Source organism: Manis pentadactyla, chromosome 3 (genome assembly GCF_030020395.1).
Source record: "Manis pentadactyla isolate mManPen7 chromosome 3, mManPen7.hap1, whole genome shotgun sequence".
Taxonomy (NCBI): domain Eukaryota; kingdom Metazoa; phylum Chordata; class Mammalia; order Pholidota; family Manidae; genus Manis; species Manis pentadactyla.
This window is the reverse complement of record NC_080021.1, coordinates 68671560-68693193: the sequence shown is the minus strand read 5'-3', so window position 1 is coordinate 68693193 and position 21634 is coordinate 68671560. Positions and strand designations below refer to the sequence as shown.

At 36.9% G+C, this 21634-nt stretch overlaps 1 protein-coding gene across 3 annotated transcripts in view; it reads left to right on the top strand.

Annotated features, from left to right (window-relative positions):
• PREX2 (phosphatidylinositol-3,4,5-trisphosphate dependent Rac exchange factor 2) overlaps nucleotides 1-21634 on the top strand; it is a 304312-nt gene that overhangs the window by 205902 nt on the left and 76776 nt on the right. For 2 of the 3 annotated variants that reach the window (XM_036886229.2, XM_057498014.1), the window contains exons 34-35: nucleotides 365-508; nucleotides 9176-9290. In XM_036886229.2, the coding sequence (XP_036742124.2) occupies nucleotides 365-508; nucleotides 9176-9290 (259 nt within the window). Of the gene's footprint in view, nucleotides 1-364; nucleotides 509-9175; nucleotides 9291-13430; nucleotides 13714-21634 lie in introns of those variants that run through there. The other variant, XM_036886230.2, reaches the window with a different exon arrangement.

The following is a 21634-nucleotide window of genomic DNA, read 5'->3' as shown; positions in this document are numbered from 1 at the left end:
GACTCAATTCAACTAAAATATGAATGAGGCAGCTGCCCTGGGAGATTCTGCTTCCAAACCATGTGTAGCTAAACTTCTCATTTAGTTAAGTGAGACATCTGGTGTGTCAAAGTGTAACAAAGCTTCCTATTACAGAATTTTATATACAGTACAGTACTAATCTGTTGCTTTAGTTAATGAGAATCTGATTTAATATCTTTCACTAGATAGCAATGTATGTATGCCTAACCTGAAGTCAATATACATGGGAATTTTTAATGTATTTATTCCTAGTGATTTTCAGGGTTCTTCTGAAAGAGGAACAAATATACTATATAACATATCCTGATTTTAGGCAATAATATAACATTAAATGTCATTTTAGATGTTCCTCTTACATATCAAGCAGAAGGAAGCCGGCAAGCTCTGAAAGTTTACTTCTACATTGATAGTTATCATTTTGAACAACTGCCTCAACGGTTGAAAAATGGAGGAGGCTTTAAAATTCATCCTGTTCTTTTTGCACAAGGTAAACTGCTTTCCTTTTTGTGCTTCATGTGCTTAAATTATTTATCTTTATCAATTTTTTAAAATAAATTTAATCATTTTGTTTTCTATTAGTTTAGAAATTCCATCATACTACTTAGGTAATATACTTACTTTTGAGAATATTTATTAAGGGAAGAATCACCTATGGTTTAAGTATTTGCAGTATTATTTATAATGGAGAAACAAGATATGAGTGGCTTAAGTAAGTAAATTAATTTGGCTTAAATTTGTGTAGTTAAAATTGTGTAGTTAAAATTTGTGTAGTTAAAATATTTTATGACATAGAAGTTTGACCATATACACTTGCAGATTACAAAAAGGATTTTTTTTCACAAAAAGACTAAAATAAAATAATAGTCTCCGTATGTCCATGTATATACATATATGTATGTAAATTGTTTTCAATATTGAGTGATTAAATTGATAATATTTTATTCTTTTGAATTTTTCTGTATTATGTCAGCTTTTCATCAGTAAACGTGTCCTTTTTGTAAATAAAACAAAATATTTTTTGGCAAATGAAAAATGAGTTGTCATCAACTGCAGTAGAAGAAATTAAGATTAGTATGAGTAAGAAGATTATGGCAGTGAACTCGTTTTCAAGGGAAAGTCCTGGATGTTTTTTATTTTTGGGGTCACAAATGCTGCCTAGAAAAGATCAGAAGTCTGATTACTGTGTAGTTTCTTCCAGTCAATGATCTTTTTAAAAATTCATGCTGTGATCACAAGATTGTATCAATTTCTCTGAGCTGTACCATAGAGCACTTCATTTTTTTCTTCTTTTGAGTTTTCAAGAACTGTATCGGTTTTGCTGTGGAATTTTTACATTCTAATAAAAAATGAGAGTAGAGGAATAAAATTAGTCTCTGTAACTGAAGAACAGACAGGTATGTGAAATCTAAATTCACTACTAAATGAAAATTCTGCTTTTTCACATGCCTATTACTTAATTCTAAAAAACAGATTGTCCTTCCTTCAATTGCCATAGTTTGAAAACAGTAACTACCTCAAACAGATGCTTGGCAAGAATACACTTAAGCAGAGGAAATTTTCAGTGATGAGAAATCTAAGGAGTTATTAGAAGGTATTGTCATTTTTGTTTGGAAGACTGTGGTAGGATTCATGTAAGTCATACAAGGTTCTGTACTGAAAAGGAATAAACAAGAAAAAAATGAGCAAAAAAAAAAAAAAGGAAAAAAGTAGCTGAGCTTTGGAGCTGTGTTAGGAATATCATTTAGCCTCAAGTATGTTAAAAGCCATTACAGAGATACTTTTGTAAGATACGGAAGGATGCTGGTCTGCAATGTTAACTTTTTATTTTTTTTATTTTTATTTTTTTTTGAGAGGGCATCTCTCATATTTATTGATCAAATGGTTGTTAACAACAATAAAATTCTGTATAGGGGACTCAATGCTCAATGCACAATCACTAATCCACCCCAAACCTAATTCTCGTCAGTCTCCAATCTTCTGAAGCATAACGAACAAGTTCTTACATGGTGAACAAATTCTTACATAGTGAATAAGTTCTTACATGGTGAACAGTACAAGGGCAGTCATCACAGAAACTTTCCGTTTTGATCACGCATTATGAACTATAAACAATCAGGTCAAATAATGAATATTCGTTTGATTTTTATACTTGATTTATATGTGAATCCTACATTTCTCCCTTGTTATTATTATTATTTTTAATAAAATGCTGAAGTGGTAGGTAGATGCAAGATAAAGGTAGAAAACATAGTTTAGTGTTGTAAGAGAGCAAATGTAGATGATCATGCAATGTTAACTTTATGAAGGGTCTAACCAGAGCTCACGGTTGTTCAGGTTTCTTCACTTTTTTCTCTTTTCAAAAACTCTGTCTTTGAAATCATTACTGAGATGACAGATGGCATTAAGCATCTTTTCTAAAAAAATTATTACATGTGTGACACATCGGCCGTAAATAGCTGAATATTCATACCCACTAGCAAATGTGCATAGGAAAAAGAAGATTATTTTGCAAGTAACCTTTATTTTTTAATTGTGGCTAAAGCTAATTTAAAAATGATCCCTAAATACATATTGTTTCAGTGAATACATCTTGCTTTTAAAATGTAATTTAAATAAAAGTTATAGCAGCATTAGATTTTAGTAGTCAAATAGCAGTAAAATATGAAAAATGATTAAAGTAAGCACCAGTGGAATTACTAATGCAGTTGAGGTCACAGATAGGTAAAGAAGACTGGAAAACAGTTGTCTCATTAAAAATGTGTCAACGTAAGGCTGTTTATTTAAAGAGGTTGCAAAAGTTCCTCTGCATTCATATAACTCTCCTGAGGAATCATTAGTGGCTCTTAGTACATTCAGATTGAGAGAAGCACAGGAGATTCAGCCCTAGCTTGAGCAGAGATTACCATCTGGTAATTGAAAGTGGTGGTAAATGGAAGAGATTCCAAATGAAGTCTGTTCTTGGGAGGAAAGCTCCCTGGAGGGGTGTTGGTTTTGTGTAATGTGTACAGAAGTCTTTGCCACAAATTAAAGAAAAATAGAAAAATTAGATGAATTTGAAAATTTTCTGGGAATTTGTTTTAAAATGAGCCCTCCTAAAATTGTCTGTGGTACCATATACTTAGAACAGGAAGCAAAAGCACTGCCTTCTTCCCATTTTTCTTGCTTCGTGGATCCATAGGCAAAGGGTGGCTAATTGATGGGGCATGCGGCAGAGAGGGTACCAACTGTTAGATCAGAATTCCCATGTTGGAGGCAAGGAGAGTACACTTCAGGGAACATACAGCATGAGGGCCAGGGCTGCTAGAGAACGGAATCTAGGCAGAACAAATGGGTGATACAGATTTCCAAGGTAAGAAACACAGACCCAGCTGGACCAGAATCTATCCCCAAGCGCTAGAGAATGAAAATCACACTAACACAATCTTCTAAAAGTACTTCCTAGGTCAGGGAATTGATCCTCTTCGGATCCCCAAGCCCTGGGTAAGATAAAGGAACGAACTATAAACTGGTTGAAAATGGATGTGTAAGAAGAATGGATATTCAGGGTCCCTTCCTCCAGCTACTCCCCACTGGCTTATTTTCATGCCGTCTCTCAGTGCTGCTCAGTCCTGGCTCACATTAATCTTCTTGGGAAGGTTTTAAAAATATCCATGCCTGGCCCCACACCAAACCAAGTAAGTCAGAATGGGCAGGAGGTAGGGCCCAAACACCAGTATATTTTAGAAATTTCCCAGGTGATTCTAATGTCCATGGAGAGTGAGAAAGCACAGGTCTATGTGGATTTTGAAACACTGTGCATTTACCCAGTTAATCTTTGGTGAATTAGAGTAATCCATTTCACAAATGTTCGACACTTCTACATTCTGAAGAGCCAGGGTAAGGAGAGGTGGGCCCTTTGGCCTCTTCATTATTAGGTTGTTAGGATGTGTAGGCTGACCTTAGGAGGTGTGATTTGGTACGACAGTTTTCCTCAGCAAAGGCTAAAGATGCCCCAGAAAGCTGGCCACCCAGGGATGTCTTCTGGTTATCACTGTAGCTGGACCGCCTGAAAGGGGATCTGAATGAGGGACTCTCAGAGCATCCCCCATAGTCCACATCTGGCACCCTCAGATCCACTCCTTTGTGTAAGGACTGGGTGTGCTCTTTCGGGCCTCTGATGGGCCTCCTTTCCTGGGTGGCAGATAAGTCACCACCTTTCCCGGTGGTGGCAGCTGGTCTTGGGGCTGCAACAGATTCTCATTTTGCCTCTTCTGTTCTCCAGAAAGGATTAGTCTTATTCTCAGCCTGAACCTCTGCTGGTCTCGGTGACGCTATTCAGACCATCATCCTCAAGGGATCTGACCCTTGGTCATTGTGCCGTTAGCAGGCTGGGATTACTGCCATTGTCCATTTACTGTCACATTTGGGCAAGGGAGCACCAAGAGGTGGATTACCTGGGTGCCAAACATATTCCTCCCTGATCTCATTATGTGGCAGAAGTCTTACTTCTTATGATCAGGGTCGATTAGCTTTGCCAAGAAGGTAATGGCTCTTCGGGGCTGCTAGTACCTTGGTGCAAGGAGCCTCAGTACCCAGGTAGCAGCTACAGTTTACAGGTCAGTGGGACCTCGGCTTTGTCTCCTAGGGAAAGTGAGTCCCTTTGGGGATCAGGACCTTTAAACCCACAGAACCAGTTTCAGGGATGGGAATGGCATTGCCCCAGTCAGGCTCTGGCACTGATGTAGCATTAGGTCCCCAGGCTGCTGTGGCACATTGCCACAAACTGGGTGGCTTAAAACAACAGAGATGCATTCTCTTGGGGTTCTGGAGACAAGAAGTCTGAAATCATCATGTGGGTGAGCCTTGCTTTCTCAGGGGTGTAAGGAAGAATCCTCCTTACCTCTCCTGGCTCCTGGTAGTCACCAGCAGTCTTTGGCATTCTTTGGCTCGTGACAGTGTTGATTCTCTCTGCCTTCATCTTCTCGTGGCCATCTACCCTCTGTGAGTGTCTGTCTCTGTCTCTGTCCACATTTCCCCCTTCTTGTAACAATACCAGCCATTGGATTCAGGCCCACTCTAATGCCATATGAACTCCTTTTAATTTGATTGCATCTGCAAAGACTCTGTATCAAAGTTAGGTCACTTGCAGCACTTACCAGGGGTAGAACTTTGTCATATCTTCTTGAAGGGCACAATTCAACCCCCCACCAGATGCTCAGAATGGCCATTTCTGCTTCTACCCTTGGTTCCTAGGCCTAGGTATTCTACCTCTTAGGGACATGGTATCATATAAAGATCTTTGATTTTGTTGTTTACTGTGTCCTGAAAATGGCATCTCTTCCCGGTAAAGTGTTACCTGCCTGTTCCCTGGGTCTCTGGTGGTGGCTTTCCTTAAACTGAATAGGATATGCAATGTTGGTCCTTTCTCTGCAAGCACACTCTTGGGTATATTTATTTTTTTCACCCCTTATGAAAAGAGCTGGCCTCAAAAACTTACTCCTAACTTTTACCTCTTTAAAAGATATCTTTCTATTCTCAGAGAATAATAAAAATCACCCAGATTCTTGAGCATTTTCTCTTTTAAGCGAAAGGGAGCATTTTGTTACAAATGTTGTTACTTTTCTAAATTACCTTCATTTTGAGTATTATTTTTTCTTGCAAAACTCTTCTTAAGGTCCTTTTGAGACAGATACCAATGGCTTAGACAGAGTAGGGTGAGGGTCTCTGGGAAAAACAAAGCAAGGTAATCCATTGTGGGATTTGCTTTGGCCTGCTGGGGGGGCCCAGCTTTACCCAGGTGCTGCTTTTCTTCCTCCAGCCCTAGTCAAGTGATTTGCCACCTGGGCAATTTAACAAGCAAGTCAAAAACAAACAAGAAGGATTCTATCTTGAAAATAAGACTGCATTTTAAAACCCAATTTGTTAAAAAGTACCTTTCTTAACATACGCTTTAACAAACAGACAGTAACTCAGCCCACCTTGGGAGCAAAGCAGACAATTTTGAGTGATATGCTCCCAGACCAGGAAGCTGCTATCCTGGGAGGAAAATAGAGCACTAAATTTCTTGTAAATAACCAGGGAGACTAATAAGAAACTTAATGTCTCTTCAAAGGTAAACATTTTGGGACCACCTAGCCCTTTGTCTCTCAACCGCCTATAAAACCCCTAGACAACGCACCGCCCCAGGCTCTCTTGTCCCCTCCTGGCATGAGCCAGGAGTTGTGTCCTCTTACTTTATCTCTAAATAAAAGCATCTCACTTGCTTATAAGTATTTATAATCAAAACAATAACTATCTTTTTAAAAAGGAAGGAACAATTCCTAGAATTGGTAGTTCCTAAATTTTAAGCCAGTCTATGAACATGCGAAGTCACCTCTCTTTAAAAGGCAAGACAGACTTTCCCATATATTGGTCACAATGGGATTGACAAAACTTGCTTTCCTCACAAAAATTGTGGCCAGTTCTGAGGAATTCTGACTAACTGTGACCATTTCTGGGTGTTTGTACCAGTGCATATATTGTGTCTTATTTAACCAATCAGGTGTCATTCTGCTAACAGAAGAGAGTGTTAGTTGATTGAAACTATTCTTAAAATTGTTCTTCAGACATTCTGTATTTTTCCCGATCAATGCTTTTCTTGGAAGAGCCTTGAAATGTATTTTGAGTAAGTGGAAATGCAGCTCATTTTTAGCCTTAGCATAATTCAGTGTTCAATTTTTTTCTAACATTCATTACTTTTCTCCTTTTGTGCAGATTACCTAAGTACAATGGAATGTTTTATTTCCTAAAATTCAAGAGTGGCAGAAGTAAAACAAGCAAATAAACTCAAGTGGTATTTTAAATACTGCTTTAATTAAATGCTATTGTTAAATTAAATATGTATTCAACCAAATGTGTCAATACTACTTTAAAGAAATATTATGTGGATGAAAATTGAGGAAACTAGATAAGAAAATGCTAAGGAGAGGTCATACTTTAAAGTTGGTCCATTATCATATATTTAACCTACATTTGATGAGAATAGATTTTAATTTGGTAAAATGTCATTCCGTTTCCTTCATAAATAACCAAGCTATTCACCTAAAACAGGGAATGTGTTCTCCTTCCTCTTTGCCATACAGTTTACTTCTTAAATATAGAACTCATCATTTTTGTTCCTTAACTCATAACTCCATACACACATGCCATAAAGTTTTTCTAAGACCTCTGGCAAAATTGCTACTTTTTTCCTGTTTCAAAAATGTTTTTTACATAATTGTGAATTTTGACTGTTACTAATTTGGAAATGTTGTCGAGAGATGTAATGAAAATGTCAATTTGTTTTTATATTATAACAAACTTTTAGAGCAGAATTAGATATTCTGTCCAAAGTTGAGCCGTTAAGATTTTATAAAAATTAGGTCCCAGGTGTTTTCTTGTCCCACTAGGCCCCCACCTGCCCCCAGCCCCCCTACTGCTCCTTCCTGGTATTCTCCTTTCAGTCTTTCTGGTCTTAAATCACAAATTGAAATTTCAATTGACCCTTCAATTGAATGGACCCTATTTTTAATTCCCAGAACTTTATTTGGCTAAACACAGTAGTGCATAATCTATATCTTATGAAAATTGAATTAAGTGATGCCTATAGGGCAGTGTTCATGTTGCCTAATGAACAATCAATGAACGGTAAGGATAGGCATGGCTCTTTTAATACTATAATTTCTTTCCCCAAAACCATAATTAGTAGGTACTCTTATTTTCCATTTCACAAATGAGAAACCTGAAGATCTCAGATATTAATGTACATGCCCAAGGTCACATGGCTAGTATTAAGGAGTGGAAGTTGTGGTTTTACTCCAATGCAAAGGCTTTCATTATTAGCATCACAACTTGCAAAAGGAATTCAATTGGTAGACTGTATCTTCCTGGAATATATGCTTTTCACAAATAGCATCCTGTTAATGGAAGTGAATATGGCTTGTCTTTGAGGATTATTTTATCAGGAGTAACTTGCTGAATCAATTGCAAATACTCTAATTAATGCAGAAGTCATAGAAATGAACAGACAATTCTTGAAACAAGCCCACAGATTTAATTTCCTATACTGAAGTAAATACAGTAAGCTTTCTAATTGTCCACAAATGCTTTTCTCAATTATATGCCAATAATACCATTTAAAAAATTTAAAATTTAGCAATACTCTAAAATTTGTGTTGTTTATTCAATGCTGTGGAAATTCTTACAGGGTTAGGAAATACAGCATAGCAAAAATTAGCAGTGACTTTCCTATTTTTAACAAAAAAAACAGTAGTAAGTTTCAATTTGAGGAAACCGTGAGATTTGGTTTAGAAACTCTTATATTTAGGAGTCTTGAAAGGTTAGTTTTTTTTATCAACTTTGAAATAGTCTGCTAAAAAATTGAGCTCATTAGTATTAATAATTTCAAGTGAAAATAATTTACATTTCCAAATTGGACCCATTCCCTTTCCTATGACTGGAACTCTCCATTGGAAAACCTTTCATGCAATTCGTTTCTTCTCCAAAAGGTTACAAATACCACTTCATGAAGTTTAAAGGAAAAAGAAACAATCAAAAATGTTAAGTAAGAAGGAAATCTATATTCATCAAAAGACATTTAAAATTAACAGGATGTTATATATGTTTATGCTTATTTATTTTTTAACTAAATTCACTGCCCGTTGGAGTAGAGGTAGTATTCTAATATTTCACTTTATTTATATTTCTTACTTATTACACTATTTCATAATTTAATTTCAGCTACAGTGAATATACATGGAGAGTGACAATTCCAATTTTGTTTACTCTTACATATGTTAATACACAGTCCTGCCTCTCATTCATTTGTATATATATATGTGTGTGTGTGTGTGTGTATAAGTAATATATATGAAGTTTGACTAGCTTCACAAAGAATATATATAAAATGTTTTAAAAATAGAAGACAGTTTAAATAAGAAAGTACCTTTGCCTACTTACTAGAGATAATCACCAAATGTCTGATACCTACTTTGAGAAAAGCATGGTTTTCATTTATTTTTGACTGAAAGATAGTTTCTTACATGTGTTGTCATATTTGCTGCTGTTTAATTCATTTACAAAAATCAGTAAGATTACACTGAATGTGGAGCAATTGAGTTATAAAATCATGTGAAAATACATTTACTTGTTTACACAGCACTGGAGAGCATGGACGGCTATTATTACAGAGACAATGTGTCAGTGGAAGAATTTCAGGCCCAAATAAATGCAGCTTCCTTGGAAAAGGTCAAACAGTACAACCAGAAGCTCAGGTATGTAATCGTTCAATTTTTAAAAAGATTAAGTTTCCATATTTTGACAGGAGCAGATGAATAAAGTTGTTTACCTTATTCATTGTATTATAGGATCAATGATGATAATTTTTTTGATAGAAAGTCTTCTCATTTAAGATTTAATATTTCAGATATTCTAATGCGTATACTTTTTCCCAGATAAAACAGAAAAAAATCTTTGAAAATTTCCATTCTATTGTCTTAATTGCTGAAAAAGATTGAGATTAAGTATTCAGTAGACCATTTCTATGAAGAAAAAAACATTGATACTTTAGTGGTGTCACTTAGGAGGTCCAGCAGGATTAAGGGAAGAATAGCTTCCTTTATAAAGGTATCATTATCATCACACACATTTCACTGTGTGTGGCACTCTCACACAGAGAGAAGAATATGTTTCACATGGCAGATAAGGCACAACATGTACATGGGTTTGGAAAAATATCTACTTTCAAATACATACATTAATGTTTGCATTTTACTATTTTTTCCCCCTAAAAATAATGTTACTGGTACAATGATTAATGGCAGGGGAAATTACCCATTAGAAGTAAAAGAGAAATGTGTAATGGTTTAGAAGTTTGCGTTTTCAACAAATTATCTCTGTGTGTATCTCCCTCGTATATTACTCTGCCAAAGATCACCTTTTAAAATTACTAAGAGATTACAGCTTTTATTTTTGAAAGAAAAATAATCTTGTTCTACCTTAAGCCTTACCCCAAATGTACTATTGTGACATTTTTAGGGTTTTGTTCATGGTATGGCTAAACAGTGAATATAAATTAATTCCTAAAATTCCTGACACAAGGACGTGCTGGTGCTTGTGGTTCTGACCAGTTGGTAGGCCCTCTTTTACTAGGAATGCTTTGTCTCCGCACCCTTGCTTCACAAACTGTCACATTTCCTTGGTTCTTTGCTTCATTCCTTCATGTAATCATCTGAAGCTCTCAGCCTCAAAGCCCCAATATCTTTGATTCCTCATTTTCTCTTCCTCCTACAATGTACTTGGAGATCCTGAAGATTCTGACTCAAATGTCTGCTCCTATTTTATTCCTTGTTTGGATCACTATTTCTCAAAGGCATATAATGTGCTGACTCCTTTCACAGGAAAAAAAAATTAATCGTGACTTCTTAAATGGTATTTCCACTGACTTGAGAAGCTTAAGTCCAATCTTGTGAAAAATCTTTCAGTTGAGCATGTTGTCACCACAGAGAAGTTTTTGCTTCAGAGCTGATAAACTGTATTTTCAGGTTATCTTTGTAGTAAAGATACAAAATTAAAGCATTTGTATAGAATATGTGGGCCCTGAGAATACATCCCTAGAGTCCAGTCTGAAACAATAGGCCTAGACCATTGCAGTAGGGCCTCATTAATCTCCTGCCTCTAAGAACCAGTGTCATTTTAATCTACTCAGGATTTTGATTCCAGATAATAATTTTAAGCCACATGTCTACCTTGTCACTCTCCTTCTCAAAGGATTTCATTTGTCATTGCCCCAAAATGGAGTCCCAGGGTCCTTAGCATGGCTGTCAAGCTCTTACATGACTTGGGGCGTGATTTCCCTTCCCTGCCTGTGCACCCGTCATGCCGTGCTCTCCTCGTATCAAACCATGTGCTGTGCTGTCCTTCTATGATTTCCACCCTTTGCTTAGCATCTGCTTCCTCTACCTCCAGCTATTTATAAAATGACTATTCATGTGATTTAATGTCCAGCTCTAGTAGGGTGTCCTTCATAAAATATTTTTCTTCTATCTTTGGGCTGGGATGAGGCCTGGAAATTAGATTTTTTTTAGAAGCCCCTAGGAGGTTCTAATGTACAGCTAATATTGAAAACCAATTCCCTAGATCCATGAGTTCTGAAAGTATGATTCCCAAACCAGCAGCCTTGGTATCATCTGCAAACTTCTTGAAGAGCTGCAGGGTGGGCCCAGCAGTCTGTGGTTTAACAGGCCTTCCAGGTGACTCTCATGAACACTCAAATTTCAGAACCATGACCCTCGGCTAAATGAATATCAGATCACTCTTAGAAGTCTTTCATTTTTATTTATTTATGGCTATTACAGAATTCAGTTTTTCTCCCTGATGATACACTTATGTGTACAGACTTCTCATCTTTCTATAATAAGCTCTCTGAAATGAGGGATATGTTATCTTAGTGTTTCCCATTGTGCTTATCACAGTATTTTACATAAGAAGCTGTCCATAAATGTATGTTTAGTTGCATTAGATTGGTTAGGTATATCTAGCAGAAAAAAGTGGGGATGTGGCATAGCATTCACACCCCTGTAGATCCTCTTTAAACAAAAACAAAATGTATAGTCACATAGAACAGTTCCTAACAGGATGTTTACGATTCTATGTTAAGAAAAACAGCCTGTGTAGTAATTGCATGCTATATATGAGAAAATATTTTAATGTATCTTTCCTGAAGAAAGCATTTTTAACAGTACAAACTCTTCAGTTCAAGTTAGGTGCCCTTGTCAGTAATTACCAACTATATATCCTACTTGCTGCATATTAGATTTCCTTTGCACAGGAAGACAATTATCTTCCTCTTCACTTCCAACAGTGCCTCTCTTCCTGCTTATTTCTTGACTAAGGGTGTTAATTTCTTCCTTAATTTTTCCTGTTACTTTGTAACCTCAAGTACTCCCACCAATTCTGGGGCAATCTGTTCTTACTTTTTCAGAGCCACAGGCCAACATTAACCATTTAGTTTAAAGGGATTTTTACTGTCTGCCTGAACAAAAATGCTCCCTTCCCCCCACTGTACTGCTAGTTCTTCATAGCAGTTAACACTTTCACTGAAAAATATTTCATTCTGAATGTTAATTTGTTTGTTTACTAATTAGACCTGAGAAAAAGACTTTTTCCCCCTTATTCTTTTACAACAAACTTACATACATACATACATACATAAACTTATTTTATTTGAAAACATTCTTTACAAGTTTCAGAAATCAAACTCAAATTGGCATAAACAAAATGGTGTGTGGGCTTATATAACAGGTATATCGAGACGATGTGGCTACTTCAGGTATAGCTGGATCCAGGGGTATGGACTTCAGGATGCCCATTCTCTCTCTATCTCTTGGTACTTCTTTCCTCTGTGTGGATTTCACTTTCAGGCAGTGTTGTTTCATATATGGGTAGAGATGGTCACTACGGACCAATGTTGCATTCAAAGAAGAGACGTTTCCCTTCCCACCCCAACCATCTGAAAAGTTCCAGCAAAGAACCTAGAGAGGCTCTTATTCACCAGACCCAAGTCATGTGCCCAGTCTTGGGTGAGCTTAGCACCAGAGAAGACCAACAGACTGTCACAAAAGTGGAGGGTCAGGATGCTGGACAAGCAGAAACATTGGTTCCATTCCAGTTACAGAGATTTCTTCAATATGACAAAGAATAGTGGAAATAATTCTCTACTTAAAAGAAAAGATAATAATAGCCATAATACCACTTTTCAAGGACATTGACTCACTTAACAATGCTTAGTGAAGCCAGCCAAGACCAGCTGGCTGGTCTGTCCATTCCTCCTCCAGTCTCCGCGGGGATCTGGACTGGGCAGTGCATGTGGGGAGTCTTCGCAACATGCACCATAGCTCCTACACTGGTGGCCTGGAGACACTGTAAGGGGACAGAATTTGCCATCCAAAATGTGTCTCTTTGGCATGTGGGTTATTTTAGGCTGATTATTTTTAGAAACAGAAGACTCCAGAAGAAATTTTGACCTCCCCCATAACTGTCTAAAAGAATTTAGATAGAGGACCTGTTCTAGGAAGGGGGCTGGTGCCACAGATAACAGCAGTGGATGTGAACTGGGGGCGGTAGCCTGGAAGGAATGTGTCAAAGTCTGTTACAATTCCTCTCTGTGTCTCATTGTATTGTTTCTGTGTGACCCAGCAGACACTTGTTTACCAAACATTTATTCTTTTTCATCTTCCTGTGAATTGCTTTCCTTTCCCTAGAACCCCCAAACCCTATTGCTTTCTCCTTAGTCCAGAATGATGCATAGACCTCATTTTGCCTGTCCTTGGTATCTCTCCTGTCGATTCCTTGTACATACATAATTAAATTTGATTTTCTCCTGTTAATCTGTCTCATGTCGATTTAATTTGTAGGCCAGTCACAACAACCTTGAAGGGTAGAAGAAAAGTTGTTGTCTCCAGCAACACACTGGTTTAGTTGTTACTCCCCAAAACAAAGTTAAGTCAGCAGAAATATCTTAACAACTGTGTCTAACATATACCTTCCTGTGCTGAGTCAGATAAAATGCTTGATTGATTTCCTTCTGATTTTTAATAATAGCATGTAAATAACTCAGAAATTCTAGCCAAGAAATTCAGGAGGAAGAGCATTTTTGTTCCCTACCTTTACCATCCTCACACTATTTGATTCTCTTTTCTTTTTATTCCCTCTGGCCTTAGGCCATCATCCCTGTTAGCTTAATTTTTTCTTGCCCTACATAAATGTAATTTATCATTACCAAACCCTTTAATTTTAATGCATCCTGTTTATTGACAAAAAGCACCACCGCATGGTGACCAAAAAGATAAAATGTAATGTAAATGTGAGCAGTATTCCTTGTGTTAAAGTACTCCTTTCAGTTTCAGAGGTCTAGGTTATTATTTTTTAGTATTTTTGGTATGAAGTCAGTAAACAGTAAAATAAAACAGAAAAATAAAAAGGAAATGTGTAGCATATTAGTTGCCAAGATCATTTATTGTTTTTTGAGAAGTGACAGCTTCATACAGGGTTTTTTAGGGCATATGATTTTGTAAATGTAAATTCATCACTTTACAGCAAGAAGACAAGAAAACTATTCAAAACATTTGTTCTCTTATGGTGTACCTTTGTAGATAAAGAATGATACATTTTTTAAAGATTTAGAAAAGCCACAATATGTATATTGTAAGTAACAAGTAGAAGAAAGATATTTTATTTATGTTAAGAAACGCTACACAAGTACCAATCTCAGACGCATATGTTTTGAATAATTTTTTCAAGTGAGAAATGTCTGGCTGGAAGTATGTATGTGTTTTGGCTCTTCCCAAGATAGCACCTCCATGGCATGTGTCAATTCTCTACACCTCTGGGGGAAAAAAAAATGTCAGTGAATATATTCTCCTAGTATGAAATAGATATGAAGGATGGCATGGGCTTAACTGCTATTTCATGTCTGTAAGTACAGCCATCAAACAGCCTGAGAAAAGGGAAGGACAAGAGGACTTCAGCCTTTAGAGTCCATCTCCATCCTATGCACATGGCCCCATCCCCATCTCTTTCTTCCTTCAGAGTCTTTAATCCATAAAACACTGTCTCCAAATCCTTGTTTGGATAGCAAACAATGTATCCAAGCTTGAAATGGAAAATTTTGGTCATTCTGTTGATGAAGAGCTGTGGAAACTACCTTAAACCAACAGGAGTATGGACATAATAAAGTCTGAGAGAGAGAGAGAGAGAGACAGAAGGAGAGAGAGAACATTACTTAGAATATAAATAATGCCATTGTCCTTCAACTGTTTTTCTTTATAAAGCTGAAGCTTTTAGACTTATTGAGTGATGTGATTTATTTGTAAATTAATGGGAAGCATTCCAGATGCATATTTATCTCCTCTATAGAAGTTTATTTTGGTTTTCCATTCTGTCTTCCAGCTGAATTCCATTTTTTTATACCTTAAGATGTATCCCTATTTCTGTTTCTCTAAGACAAGCTGTAAAGTAAATCCATATATTAAATTTCTTTCTGTTTTCAGGTGAGGAACACAGAGTTTTCAGAGTTGTAAATTTTGTTTTGTATGAGAAGTGATGCTTCAATAGCAGGAGAAAACAACTAAGTCTACAAAGAATTGAATTCATTTATAATGTTTAAACATTTTCTAGACTTCTTTCCTACATATGAAATATATAAAGATCTAACATTTACCAAATATGTTCCACTAACTGCCAGATTCTTGCACAACGTAAAACTAAAGGAACGGCCAAATGCTTATCATTTATTCAACAAATCCTGTGTGCCCATCAAGTACCAGGGTCAGCGCCTCCCACTGGGGCCATCACAGTAGACAGGAGTGTTGCCTTCCAAGGAAATTTTGCCTCTGGGTTATGATAAATATTAAACAAAATTTTTACTAGTAATTTATAGCAATGTGAAAAGAAATTACATAGGGAAAGTGTAGGTGCTATGTATGTGTATAAGAAGGGAATTAGTCCTCACTGGGGTGAGATGGGAAGATGTTTGGAAGTTTCAGGAACGTATTTTGGGAGGAAGTGACATTTATGCAAAGATGTGAAAGAGGAGTTGGGTTTCCAGACTGTTTGGGAGAGGGAATGGGAGACAAAAGTGTGGGAAGTGGGTGTTTTCTAACAGAGAGAATAGCATATGTGAAAATCCTTAAGGGGGGAAGGAGAAATTATAAAGTGTCATAGAGGCTGGAATTCAAGAGGGAGAGGGCTGTGAAACAGGCATACCAGCAGAATCAGCATGCCCTCCTGTCCCTCCTTTACCCTTAGTTCTTTCTCAACTTTTAACCAAGCTGTTACCCGGGTCACACTTCAGCTCTATTTCCATTTGCTGAAAGAGTATAATTATTTTAAGACCCATCTCAAATTTATCTTCCTGCAGGAAGCCTTCAGTTATAGCTTCAGCTAGAATTAATCACTTACTTCTTTAAAACTTAACAACTTACTTGACTTCATGTGTTTTGTTTTGACTTGTGAGTTATTTACCTGCCTGGCTCTGTACATGTGAGGGCAGCCAGGTTCTAGTTCTCTACTCTGCTTGGTGCATAGTCAGTACCAAAAAAATAGTTGCATTGAATTGGAAATCAGATTAATTGCAATGTAACGGTCTTCTTTTTTTGTGCTATTATAATTTTATTGAATTTATTCCAGTACCCCGTCTACTTCTTTTTATATCCAGAAAATTCTGGGCCATTTCAAGGGTGCAGATGCTGACTCTGTTGGAGACCTCTCAAGAAAATTCATCTGTGTAGCCAAGGTTCATAAATTTCTCTTAAGACAAGATCAGATAAAGAAGAAATTATAGTGATGCTTTTGAGAGCAACATAGCTCTTCTTTATTTGAAGAGTACTATAATTCTACTGGACATTGCCACCACTGCTTTCTGAAAATGTGATATAGCTGCATATACATTTATGCATGTAATCTTATTTCATTTATCTGGACTGTACTTATTCTTATTTGCACACAGAGTAATTCATTTGCCCTTGAGAGGCTATAAGTACATCTAATATTTATTTTACTTGTATATTAAAGGAATTTTTACTGCAATTTTTAGATAAGGGCAGCAAATGAAATTATAATTACTTAATTCTGTGTCTTCACATTTTTATGATAAGTCCTCATTGTGATAATATTTATCAAGGATGATAGATATTCTAGCTGACAACTAGAAGATACAAATCATCTTCAAAAAGAAACCTTTGAAGAGTATGACCTCTATCACAAAGCTAAGAAAAGCCATTGTTTTACCAAAGCAAAGGGAAGATGAAAGTACTCTGTGCTCACAACTTCCTTTGTAATAAATGCGAGCTGAAAGTGTCAAAGAGAAAATGAGCATACTCTGAAGAATCAGGGAAATATACTCTGTGAGGAAAAATTGTCAGTGCTTATGGAAGCAAGATGGATTTTTATTTTTAACTCCACTGACTTTTGTAGCTCATCACAAGGACAGTGTCTTAAAAAAATATATTTGAGGCATCCTTGACAGGCTCTTTTAGTGAATTCTTTTTCTATTGCTTTTGTTCTCTTCCCTTTTGCTGACATTTCAGACTTCTTTTGTACCATGGAATGTTAATGAATGATTGATTGTTAATTATCCTGTCAAAGCTTTACCCCTTCACCAGTCAGGAAATTTAGCTTGGGCCCAGAACTTCCGATTCAAAAAACATAATTGTGTCTTAGAGGAAATTAATATGGATTTATGAAAACCATGATTTGAGTGAAGAATAAAGAAAGTATTATGTCTGTAAAATTAGCTGTCTGGTTTCATGGACTATCCGAGTTCAAATAAGGGCAAAATTCTATTTTACGTACACTCAACGTTTGTGAAGTTGACTCTGTCAGTCACTCAGGAAGAAAATCAAATACATCTTTGCTTGACTTTTGGTAGTTTCAGCCAGAATGACTCTAAATTCAGTTGCTTTGGCTAATTCCTACCCATCTTCCTGACATACTTCAAAATCTATCCCTCCATGAAGTCATCCCATGTCTCCTAAGTTAGTCTTTTTCTTTATATTCCCTTATGTGCCTCTATTATAGTACTTATCACATCATGCTTAATATTCTTTTTATGTGTATCTGTTTCTCCTTTTACATTTTCTTTGTTTGTTGATAGGTATCTACTAATAGACAACTAATAAGTGTTTGTATGTATATAAATGCCACAAAGTTAGGACAACAAAACCAGGACACAGAATGTAAACGGTGTTGGACTCCTGACTGACATCATGATGACTTCAGCAGACTGTCTGAAGAATGGTATGGGCTCTGATGTCTGCTCCGAATGGGTCTGACTAGCCACTCCCATTCTGTTTGCAGAATGTTCTTTATGATTCAATGATATCTGTTGTGCACTTAAATGCAGGTACAGAAAAGTGTACAGCATTGGGAATATAGAGATGAATCAGACAATTTGTCCTTGAGAATCTTCAAGGAGAGGAAGAGTACACGCAGTGAACAGGTTATTTTGAAACACTCTCTAGACTCCATGGAGAGGAAACAGGATGTCCGAGGGGCACTTAGGAAAGACAGAATGGGGTAGTTCTAACAATAGTGGTCAGTGGGCCAGGTGAAGGAGGAGAGAGAAGCCATCCGGTGGGAGGGCACCTGATGAGCAAAGGCGTTGCAGAGCCACAGAGGGTGAGGAGCGGCAGGAAGGAAGCAGGATGGTGGGCAGGAGCCCGGCTTGGTGAACCTCTGATACCAGCTGAGGAGTTTGGGTGTAAGCCTAGGAGGCACTTGTGAGTTCTAAGGGATGCAAGGGGAGCTGGGGGGGGTGGGAGGTGGGTTTAAATTAAGCACCCTGGTGGTACCACTGAGAACAAATCAGGGGTGAGAACAAACTAGCATCAGAGAGACCTGTTAGGCAACTATTTAAATAGTTCAGGCAAGTGATAATAAGAATCCTAAAAAGGGTAGGAATGGAGACAGAGAGGAAAGCCTTCATTTTAGAAATATTTGGGAAGTAGGAAACATCTTCTTCATTGACTATGTAGTGTGCTGAGAGGGAGTCAGAGACTCATTGGACTGGGCACCTGAATCATCATCTGATACAGTGATGATGCAAGAGAAGCTCTTTCAGGATTTGGAGTGGCAAGATACTGAATGGAATTGGATTTGAGATGTGGGATTGATGTCCTAGAGGCTCTAACCAGTAGGGTAGAGTCACCAACTTAGAGGCAATAATTAAAATCAAAATAATGCATGAGATCCCTCACATGGTAGCACCTCACGTACAGAGAGCTTAAGTGAATTGCTTAAAGGCAGGCAACCCACAGTGATGGAGCCAAGACTCAAACCCGATTTTTCCAGCTTGAAAGCATATGCTTTCCTTACGGTGTGCCATTGCTCCTCTATAGCAGTGAATGCTCTCAGTACTAATGCTTGTGGCTTGGGAAATGATTTCATGCAATTTTAATCACAGTAAAAGAATTAAGTACAACACATATACGTGAGATCTTTGATAAAGTGAGAATTTCAGTGTTTTTAGTGATGAGAAAGCATTCTGATTTATTTTCTCTGAAAAGGGAATGGCTCCATAGCTATAGAACTAGGAAAGAAGACACGACAAAGATCAGAGTAAGAAAAAGGCAAAAGAGACTGAAACAGTTGTAATCTTATTGTTGCTTGAAAACAAGAGAAAATATCCCTGGAGTTTGATTCATGGACAGATTTTTGCCCTCATAATGAAAGTACCTCATAGAATATTACACATTGTTGGGGAAGAGCAATACATCTACATACTAAATGCCATCAGAATGTATTATCAGCCACATTCTTTGCTTCAAATTCTAAAACAAACTATTGACATATATACTATATAATATTATACATAATACATAATTATTGATTATGATACACTCATTAAATATAAAATGTTTTAATAGAATAAAACTGAATATGATATTCAAATCTATTCAGATAATGAGCCTTTTTAATAATGCAAAATTAAGTCAGTAGTACCTTTCATAGCATATTTCATACAATCACACATTAGTAAGTCAAAAGCTTTTTAGATGTACTTCAGGTTCTGTAAACTTTGAACTTCATCTACTTTAGATATTAGTGAACTCAGATGTAAAATCAGATTTTCAGAAAACACAGTAGAGGATAATAGATGGACACATACCCTGCTAGTCTTAAGGAGAAGCAGTTTTAGTAGATCTGATATGATATTCATTATCCTTATGAGCCAAGTGAGGAAAAAACAAATATTCTCAACAGATCAAGTGACATTTAAGTGATGGGGAAATTTTTTTCACTTGGTTTGAGGTAAATAGGGAATTTCTACAATGACATGAATGAAAAGAAACAGAAGGCTAATGGTCTGGAATTGCCTGCTGCATTAGTGTAGCAGAGGATGGAGAGTCAGCCAAATTTTGAGTCCCTACCCATTCTCCGTTGGCCCCCTGTGTGATGTGGGGCAAATTATTAATATCTCTGAGCACTGATTTCCTTATTTGTCCATAGGAGCTAATGATGCTTTATTGGCTGTCATGAGTATTAGCTGAGAGGGGTTTGTGAAATCCTCAATATTTGCCTAACATACAGTGTAGCTAATCAGAAAGACTTGTAACTACAGGTGGGTTTTCATGGAACTTACTGGGAGGATAAAATGAGTATCAAAGACTTTTTCAAGGTGTTCAGTGTTGGGGCAACTGACCTCACTGCCCAGAGGACATGGAGGCAACTTGCATAGAACAGCTATGCAAAGTGGAGCTACAAAAGCCTTATTTGTGCACAGAGATACTCTTAAGAAAGCCCAGACACTGCATTTGATTTCACACCAGAAAAGCATGAGGATAGAGATGACTGAGGAAAGCTATCCAGAGGGATGTGCAGCCTTAGCTGTGCTTCCAGTCCTGGATTGCGCCCAAAACAGAAAAGATGAGGTTGCCCAACTCTGTTATGAACAGATTTGCAGAACACTTGCAAGTAACTCTGATGAGAATGCTAAAAGCAGGAACCTAGTTTTCTTTCATTGAAGTGTAGTTGATACAGAATATTATATTGGTTTCAAGTATACAACAGTGATTCAACAGTTACCCATATTATTAAATCCTCAACTAGTGCAGTTACTATCTGTCAACATAGAAAGATGTTTCAGAACCACCGACTATATTCCCCATGCTGCACTTCCATCCCCGTGACCAATTTATATTCTGATTGAGATTCTGTGCATCTTTATTGGTGTCACACACCCCACCCACCACCCACAACCCCTCCCTCATGGTAACTACCAATCACTTGTGTGTCTGCATCTACTACTGTTTTGCTCATTTTGTTTTGTTTGTTTTTATATTCCACATTGAAGTGAAATCATATGATATTTGGCTTATTTCACTGAGCATAATACCCTCTAGGTCCATCCACATTCTTGCAAATGGCAGGATTTCTTTCTTTTTTTATGGCTGAATAATATTCCATTGTGTATATGTACCGCATCTTCTTTATCCATTCATCTACTGATGAGCACTTAGGTTGCTTCCATATCTTGGCTATTGTAAATAATATGGCAATAAACAGAGGTACATGTATCTTTTCAAATCAGGGATTTTGTTTTATTTGGGTGACTTCCCAGAAGTGGAGTTGCTAGATGATATAGTGTTTCTAGTTTTAGATTTTTTTTCTAGTTTTAGTTTTAGGGTTCTAAGTGGCTGTACCAACAGTGTAGAAGGTTGCCTTTACTCTGCGTTCTCACCAACACTTGTTATTTCTTGTCTTTTGGATAGTGGTCATTCTAACTGGTGTGAGGTGATATCTCATTGTGGTTTTGATTTGTGATTCCCTGATGATTAATGATGTGGAGCATCTTTTCATGTGCCATCTGTATTTCTTCCTATTTTTTAATTGGGTTACTTTTTTGGTTTTGAGGTGTATGAGTTCTTTATGTATTTTGGATGTTAATTTGTTATTGGATAAATCTTTTACAAGTATAGCCTCCCGTACTGTAGGATGCCTTTTTGTTTTGTTGATGGTATCCTTTTGCTGTACAGAAGCTTCCTAATTTGATGTACTCCCACTTGTTGATTTTTTATTTTGTTTCCATTGCCCAGGGAGATGATTCCATAAAAAAATTGCT